A 9,199-nucleotide genomic window follows, 5' to 3' on the forward strand; every position below is an offset into this window, starting at 1 on the left:
TCAGTGATGCTCAGGGAATTGAGAACAAAGAGGGAAAGACTTGTTCCTAAATCTTCTGCAGTTCCGCTATGAATAAAGAGAGAGAATTCTGCCTAAAAAGTGGGAACTTGGACTTTTCTTTAGTACTATGAAACTCTTAACAGTTTTACTGCACTAGTAAAGAGTCATATTAGACATAAGAAGAGTCATTTTAGATGTAAGTTGAAATGGAGAGTTTATAGTTGCCCAGGAAACCATCATCAAAGATGAAGGATTTGAACTAAGTCTTTAAGAGAGGCAAAGCTTAGAGATTAGCAGTGGTTCTATTCCATCAGCAGGAAAATTGCAGCCTGTGTCCTCTGGCTAGATTGATTGGTGAGCAGAGGTCATCGTCTACAGTGTAGAAGGGAAGCAGCATGTTACAGTTGTGTTCCAAGACAGGAGAACAGCAAATGTATCCGCCTGTTACGTGACAAATCTTACCCTACAGCTTTGGCTTCTACAGACTGTATAGTGTGTGCTCTGCCCTTGAGCACCAAGATGACATTTTACTCAGTGTGGACAAGGTGGTATGGGGAGGGCTGAGTGTATGGATATAATTTATCCTCCTAAAAACTTTTTACTGAGTCTCGATGTTCGAATGGGAGATCATTTGCGCTGTAACCTCCACTTGGAAGTGTTTCTCCAGCCTATACTCTTCAGTCTGTGGCAGCTCGCGTGGGATGGTGATATATAAGATCCCCCCCCCTTTTCTCCCCTCTCCCCTTCACAGGAATCTCTGCCAGCAGTCCTCTGCAGACATCCCTTGTTCGACCTGCTGGCCTTGCTGACTTTGGACCTTCAAGCGCCTCTTCTCCCTTGAGTTCCCCTTTAAACAAAGGAAATAATGTTCCTGGGGCTCCCAAGAGCCTCCATCTGACCAGCAACCTGACCACAGATTCTCTGGTTCGGAAACAAGGCAAAGGCTCCAACCCCTCTGGAGGACGGTAACCGCCTGGACCTGCTAGCTTCCTTCACCCAAACAGGCTAAAGGCCTTGCCAGCTAATGGTATTTGGATGGCTTGCCGGTACAGCATATTACATCCCAAGTCAGAGGGAAGAGATGACCAGTCGCAGCAAGGGAAGGAGAAGCAGGTGGTTGGTATGAGTACTTTTATCATCTGAGTTTCAAAAGAAGTGCTCTGGGGTTGCCTAAAGGAAGAAGGCCCAGGACCAGAGATCAGCCCCACATTTCAAGTGAACTTGATTGTCAAGTCTTAACCTCTTACTGGGGAAGGGCCTCATATTGACCCCGTTAGATGCTCAGGCACACTCTCTCCATCCCTCTCCACTCTGGCGCCGGTCATGCCCTTGCAAAGGCTCTGTGAATGCTATGAAGAGCAGTCGACGGTGGAGGCTTCTGTTAGGCTAGTGATTTCCTGTAGGGCTTGGAGCAGAGGAAATCATGTATCTGACATTGCGTCTTTGGGAAGCTTGTGTGGTTTCCAGCCCCCATTTGCCAGTGTCATCATTGAAGAGAATAGTTAAGTATGAGAAAGTGGTGGCATGTCTGAATGACAGAAGACTAGAGGAAGTGTATCCATAGGCAGTCGTTTCCCAGCCCCACTTCCCCAGTCCTGCATGGTTCACACTAGAGAACCTTCAGGTCCCACCAGCAGCAGTAACCCAGCTTCCACCTGAGGGATTCCCAGAAGCCAGAACAGAGACCAGGAGCCACCTCAGTCATCAGGACATCCTCACTGCCCCTCTTGCAGACTCTTCTCGTCCTTCCTGAATGCACAGTTTCCCCACCCCTTGTCCTTCAGCCCCCTGCTTGGCTGTATGCACTGTCTGTATTGCACTGAGAAAGGAAGGGACAGCAGGAGTTGAGGAGGTGGGAAGTGGGCAAGCTCAGCCTGACCTGAGACAGGCTTGCCACCATCCAGGAGAGGCAGGTGGTGGTAGTGTGGACAGGGGAGGAGTTTCCACCTGCCTGCACCCTGTCATGTCCTTGGTGAGGAGGTGCTTCTGGGTGGGCCAGCCTCTAATTTGCACACCTGAAAATCGCGGAACTGAGTTTAGATAGATTGATTTTTAAAACTTTTTTGGAGTAGGGAATGTAGGGGAATAATTTAATTTAAATCATTAAGATTCCCCTGCCCAAGCCCAGACTCCTCTGTACAGATGCTATTTAGAGGGAATCAGAAAAATGCCAAGCCTTTTTTCTCTTTGAATGTGCTGTCTATTTTTATAACTGAACTTGTACATATGTATAAAGAGAGACACATCTTTCTTTTACTAACTGGAGGGAAAAAAATCTTAAATAAAATGGAGTGAGATAATTTTATGTAAATTGGAGTGTCTGTGATCTTTGCATTTACATCATCTTGGGGAAGGTGTCAGGATAAAATGACAGGCCAAACCCCAATCTTGCTTATACAATCAAAGAGATACATAATTACTGGGACAGGAGTAGAGTGGGGATGTGGGCTCTGTGGTAGCCTTACTTGGGCAGAGCACTTTGCCTCCAGCCATCAAAGAGAAGGTTAAGTGCCTGGCCTTCATAGTCAGGCCCTTAAGGTATGGCCTTTTGATGACGCTGGAAGTGTGGGCACTGGTCCATTACCAAACAGAGTTCGAGTGGGAATCTTAGGGTTTTAACTGGTGATTTCTAAAAAAAGTAAACCCAAGAAACTCACAAGTAAGTTGTTATCCCAGCAGTGTGCAATGAATAAAATCTCCAGCTAACAGGACCTTAGAGTTTCAGTCTCTAAACTGAAAGTGACAGGTATACACTTAAATATGTTATAAACCCCAGAAACCAGCCCATTTTTAGGTCCAGTGCACTGTCAGTGGGTCAGTTAAACTGACTGAAATGCTAATGAATTGTGAAAGAGATTTTTTATCAAAGCTTCTTGGAGGTATTATTAAAAAAACAGTGAAATCTGTTTGGAGGGACTCCAGAGTCATCCAGGCTTTGAAAAGCTAGCTCTTTGGTGAGTTGGGGAAAGAGCAACAGCTCCGTGCCTGGGCAGGCAGTTGGTATTTCTCTGATTGAGCTAATACTGTAGTGATACATGTTCTTGTATTACCTCTGAACACAGCCCGTGCCGTTCCCAAGCTTGCTCACCATGTGGCCTCCCCACCTCGGCTCACCCTGCACGTTCTTGGTCCAGATAGGCTGGTTCTGCTCACAGTCATCACCAGCCTGCCTTTACTGTGTTGTTGATCTTATGGCAGTACCTCAGATAGGCTTTGTGTTTCTTACTAGTAAACTTGACCAAGTTCTTACACAGAAAATATCAACATCAGATTCCCGATTATCTATGCCCTTTTGTCATCCCTGTGGCTGCAGGTCAGTGGACTAACTGGGATGGGGCCTCTGCCCAATACCATGGGTGACATTACTGCTAGGTCTTTGCCAGGTTCGGCAGTGGTCTCCTCTCAGGAGTCACCACAGCTCTGAGATGCCTGCACAGCTGAGCTCAGGAATGAATGGACTATGGTCCTCTCATATAAAACCATGTATTATGTGAGAATTCACCTGTCCTTAAACACACTACCACCCCCCCTTCATTCATTTGCAATCAGAGGAAATATAAGCTAACATTTCACATTGAGGCCTGTGCCCAGCCATAAGGCTGGTCCCTCTTCACCTGCCTAGCTTTACACAAGGGCCAGCGATGGAATCTGAATCTTGAAAGTGAAAGCTTCAAGCTCATTAACAGCTTGAGCCCAGTCCCAGTGTTATGACTCATGCCCCGTTCACCCACTTTCCAAAGACTCGCCCATTTCTCCTGTGAGAGCCAGTTCCTCCTGATAAGGAGCAAGCACTAGGAAGGCTCCCACCAAGCTAAGAAGTAACCTCTAGGAAGCCCAGAGTCTCCAGCTAGCATCACTTTGCTGTATGAGCCAATGCTGGGAATCCTGGATAAATTAAAAGTCAAGGTTGTGGGTCTTCAAATACAGTCTTAACAATTTTGGGTTTGCACTAGGGCTGCTGTTAACGTATTCCTGCTGAGGGGTTTGATGGCTCAGGACTGCTCTACTTCCTTGATTCGCTCTGATCCTGAGGGGCTAGCTTGGGTAGAGGTGGGGCATTACTATTCAAGCTGTAAGTTAGGTGTTCTCACACATTCATGCTTTGGTGTCTGTAGGTTTCATTATATGCTGTCAAGTTGAGCAATTCATAGCAATTCTGAGAACAAATCTGAATCCTTTCTGAGAACAAATCTGAATCCTGCTGTATCTTGTGCAATACTCATCTCTTACATACTTAGTCCATTGCTACAGTCACTGTCAGTCTATTTTGTTGAGGGTCTTTCTTTCCTTCAGTGACACCCCCCCCCCCATTTTCTAAGCAATAACTTCTAACAACATGCCCAAAGTATGTGAGATGAAGCTTTGTCATCCTTAGCTACAAGGAGCATTCTAGCTGCACTTTGTCCAAGACGTACCTGTTTGATTCTTTTGGCATTACATGGAATAGTTAGTATTCTTAACCAACACCACAGTTCAAAGGCATCAATTCTTCTATCATCATTCACTGCCCAGCTCTCAGATACATAGCAAGTGATTGAAAGGAACATGGCCTGATTCAGCCGATACAGTATATCAATTGAGTGTTGCCACAGGTCTTCAAGACCAGCCTTCACACCAGCACCCAACCAGACCATCTGGTCATTGTGACAAACATCTTTAGTTCCTTTATAAGATGTTGGACTAGTTAGTAACTTTTAGCGGTGGCTGTTACATGTAAAAGACGGCAGGGATATCAGCCACCTCACTGCTGAGTGACCCTACAGCTCTGCTTTTTCCTGCCAAGAGTTCATTTGCTGAAAAAATTAAACTTTCTGAGTCTTTACTAAAGTATCAAGTATCCCTTCTCAAACTTTAACATGCAAATGAACCACCTTGAAAATCTGGTTCAGACACAGATAATTTGTCTCAGTAAGTCTTCGCTGAGTTTCTAGCAGGTTCTCAGGAGATGGTCTACTCCTTAAACCACTCTTTCCATTACCTTCTAGCCTGCCTGTCAGAGTGAATGCTGACCTTTGCACACTCCCACCCCAGCCAGGAAACCCAGCAGGAAACAGAACTATAAAACTTAATCCACCTGATGACAATGAAATCCTAGCATTTCTGGGGAAATTTAGAATTTTCTTGTTAGGATTTTTGAGTTTTGTTTACCTTTGGAACTTTTAAATTCGTAGTTTCCTTCCCTGTCTCCCCTCGTGAGTAGCACCTGTTAGTCGTACTATCTATGGGGAGAGGTCACGCTCCAGTCTCCTGTTGCTCTTCTGCCTCATGGCACCAGCTGAGATGCAACCTATCTTTAACGGTTGGCATCACTGTGCCGGGCATGCTCCCTTCTGGACTGACTGTTTCCTGCTGCAGTGCCCTCTTGACATGAGCACCCCGAGTCCATTTTCTCAGCTCATTGCTAAGCCTTCCCCACAAGTGAAGTAGTTTGAACTGCTTTGTGCTTTGCTGAAAATGAAAGATTGGTGAAGCCCTGCAATTTAAGAGACACAGTTTGTTCAATTTTAGGTGCTATCAAATTGACTACGACTCATGCTGACCCTATGAACATCCTGCACCTTGCTCAGACTCATAGTAGTCACCATGTCAATCCAGCATACTAAGGGCCTTCCTCTTTCTCTGATCCTCTCTCTTTCCCTGCATGAAACACTCTCCATGGACTGGTTCCTCCTGAAAAATATGCCCAAAGTATATGACAAGAAGTTTTACTATTCTTGTCTCTAAGGAGCACTCTTGTTGCCCTTTCATCAAGACAGATTTGTTTGTTCTTTTGGCAGTCATGGTATATTAAATACTCTTCACCAACACCACAATTCAAAGGCATTGATTCTTCCATCATCCTTTCTGTCCAACTTTAAATGCCTAGGAAGCAATGGAGAATACCACGGATTTGGATCGGGCACACCTCTGTCTTTAGACTGGCATCTTACTGCTGAGAACTTTAGAAAGAATCTTCACAACAGATGTCCCCACTGTATTACATCTTTTGATTTTTTGACTGCTGCTACCAAGAATATTACTTGTGGATCCAAGTAAAATAGAATCCTTGACAACTTCAGTCTTCATCTATCATGATGTTGTCAATGGTGAGGATTTTTGTTTTCTTACTATTGAGATGTAGCCCATATTGAAGACTGTAGTCTTTTATATTCTGCAATAAATACTTTAAGTCTTCTTCACTTGTGCAGAGTTGTACCATCTGCATAACACAGGTTGCAGGTTGCCTAACTTACCATGTTCATGCATGTTCAACCTCATAGTTGTGAAGAGAGCAGGTTCTTCTCTAGAGGAAGCAGGGCCTGTGGCTCTCCTGAAGCCATGTGCCCAGGCACTTTCTATGTGGTAAAACAAATGATGCTAAGAAAGGTGTCTGTCTTAGAAAAAGGGCTCAGTTTGAATAACTTTAAGATGACAGTTATTTCAGCACTTGAGTGGGAAGTACCCACTCATTTGCCACCTAAAAAGAGTCTGACAGAATGCAGGAGATGTCAGTGCCATGTAATGTTTCTCAGAGTAAGGTGGAAAGCAAGGGATAGAGGAGGGAGGATATTTGGAGGCCCATTTCCTGATTGTCAAGGTACCCTAAGGAAGCCAGGCGCCTCCCTATCACCAGACCCCTGGCCTCTTCCAGTGTTCTCTTTTCCTTCTTCCTTTAAGGTCCTGGGACTTAGATGGCTTCCCTTCCCTCCATACAGCTGCCAACACCCCCTTGCTCACTCCAGGGTGCAAATGAGAAGGAAAGCCAGGACAAAGAGGTTAAGAGTTGGAGAATGTGGTAAGAATTTTCCAGGCTCCTCCAGCCCAGCCAATAGCCCTGCAGAGAAGCTCTGAGAGAATGCTCAGATGGTGTTACACTCTATGCACCACCAGCACACAAATGCAAATTCCACAAAGGAGTGTTCCACTCCCATCCATTTCCTAGGTAAGGGATTCCGAGAAGACCCCAAGCTCCATGCCTTAAAGAAGTGGTATGCCCTTGCCTGGGAATGAATGCTTGAGAGGAGAAATGAGAAGGATGGGTGTCAAATCCAGTGAGTTTAGCTTCATTGTTCCATGTTTGCTTTCAGGCCAATGAATTTGGAGAGGAGAGTGAAACCTTGTCCTGCATCACACTGAATAACTAAGTATGTTAGCCCTCTAAGCAGCATTTTATATTGGTTAGAATTCTTAAGAGATTTATGAATATCACTGCCTGGTTAAACAACATACTGGACATACCTTAACTTTTCTTTGTTTTTTTTTACCTTAACTTTTCTTGATGTTAAGTGCCCTCAGGCCCACTAACATGGACTACCATTAACTCTAAAGGGTCATGAAGGGGAGCTCTGGTTGACTAGTGAGCAAAGACTTGGTCTGCCAACCCAAAGGCATGCAGTTCAAATCTCCCAGCTGGGGGTGGGGGGTGCACAGAGATCAATAATCTGCTGTGCAGGTAATAGACTCTGAAAACACATAGGAAAGTCAATTATTAACTGGCTCCCACGCATTGGGTATGTAACAACAACAAAAGGTCCTGATAGCCACAATTCTGCCTCCCCCAGTCATACCCATGTCTCCCCAAGCTGGATTTGTGCCTGCACAAGCAGCCTTACCCTATTCTAACAGACCTTGTCTAATGGCCTAAGTGGTTGGAAGAAGCTCTGGTAGTGTTGTTCATTTAGTGCTGCCCTGCTGATGGCAAGGTTGGAAGTTTGAACCTACCAACCACTGTGCAGGAGAACAATGAAGCATTGTTCTCTTGTAAAGATTTATGACCTCGGAAACCCAATGAGAGGTGGTCATGAGCCAGAATTGACTTATATGGCAGTAGATTTTGGTAAGTGGTTAGAAACTAACTAATACAGAACTTCTGAACCAACAAAGATAACTCCAAAGGAGTAATTGTGGGTTGTCCAAGGAATAAAGTAAATGAGCTTCAGTGCATGTGTCCCATCTGGCCTTCTGTCCTGACCTGCTGGGTTCAAGTGGCCAACTGCTGAATAGATCTTCTGGATTGAACCAGTTCATTAAAGTTTGTTGATTTTCTTTTACTATCTCTTAGTCTTAACTCATATTCCTTATTAATTAAACTAGTCTATGCAGAGATTTATGATCTTTCTTTGATTGGTGAAATCTCACTCTGAAGACAGTACATGCAGGTAGGTGCACTGCATTCCCAGAGGATTGTTTCATGAGAGGAAGGGAATGGACCTGGTTGATCCTGGTGGTAATGAACCTGATCTCCATTTTCTGCCTTACACTTCATCTTCAGAAACTGAGTTGGGTCTGGATGCTGTGCTGTACCTCTAGTGACAACCTGCCTTTAGGAGCTCGCATCCAGAATCCAGATTCCATCACGGAAATAGGTCTTAGTAAAGTTGTTGGTAGTGCTAGAGACAATGGAGGAGGCAAAAGAGAATACACAACCAAAAATGTAAAGGGATGAATAATGTACACGCTATTGAAACAGACAAGGGAGAGAACTGTATAAAAGGAACATATGATTAGGTACTATTGACATGATAAGAGCCCAGAATAAGAGTTGCATAGTATAGTGGTCTTGGGGAGGGGGGGAACTGTATAACAACAAAAGAACTTTTTTAAAAAAGAAACAAACTAACTGCAGGGGGGGCAGGGAGGAAAATGTGCAACAATGAATGGAAATCCAAGTTCTTTATAAACTTCATTAAAATCTGAAGTATGGGGGCGGGGGAATGTAAAGGGGATATATATTAAACAACATGAAATTGCTCTTTGACCATATGTGACTTTTTTATGTTAAAATAACCGTTTTATTCTCCAGCATATTGACAAATTTAAAATACTATTTTAGGATTTTATTTAAAATATTATTTTAAGATTTGAGGTATTTATCAGCTATTGCTTTTTCATCCAACTCCTCCTTATTCTAAATATTTATTTTTGTGCTTTGCGCTTTTTTTTTAAAAAAAAAAAAAGCACAACAACACTCTCTTCACTCATTACAGTTGCATAAATTTTAAACCTAATACACAGAAACAAGTCGTATTAGGAAACCTCTTTAAAGACGGAAGAGTGAGAGCTGCTGGGCACTTTCTTAGAAAGTTGGAAATAAAGATGCCAGTTAATCCAGCAATCCAACTACTAGGTCTTTATTCCAAAGAAATAAGGTCTGTGACACACACTGATGTGCACACACCCATGTTTATTGCAGCAGTATGTATGTACAACAGCAAAGAGC

At 43.9% G+C, this 9,199-nt stretch overlaps 1 protein-coding gene across 1 annotated transcript in view; it reads left to right on the forward strand.

The window, feature by feature from the left end:
• Positions 1-969, forward strand: part of INO80 (INO80 complex subunit) — a 121,666-nt gene extending 120,697 nt beyond the window's left edge. The window contains exon 35 of the mRNA XM_006882999.1: positions 752-969. Within this exon, the coding sequence (XP_006883061.1) occupies positions 752-969 (218 nt within the window). The remainder of the gene's footprint in view (positions 1-751) is intronic.
• Positions 970-9,199: the final 8,230 nt, after the last annotated feature.

This window comes from Elephantulus edwardii, unplaced genomic scaffold, assembly GCF_000299155.1.
Source record: "Elephantulus edwardii isolate Elephantulus edwardi_28Jun2011 unplaced genomic scaffold, EleEdw1.0 scaffold00026, whole genome shotgun sequence".
In the NCBI taxonomy this organism is placed as follows: domain Eukaryota; kingdom Metazoa; phylum Chordata; class Mammalia; order Macroscelidea; family Macroscelididae; genus Elephantulus; species Elephantulus edwardii.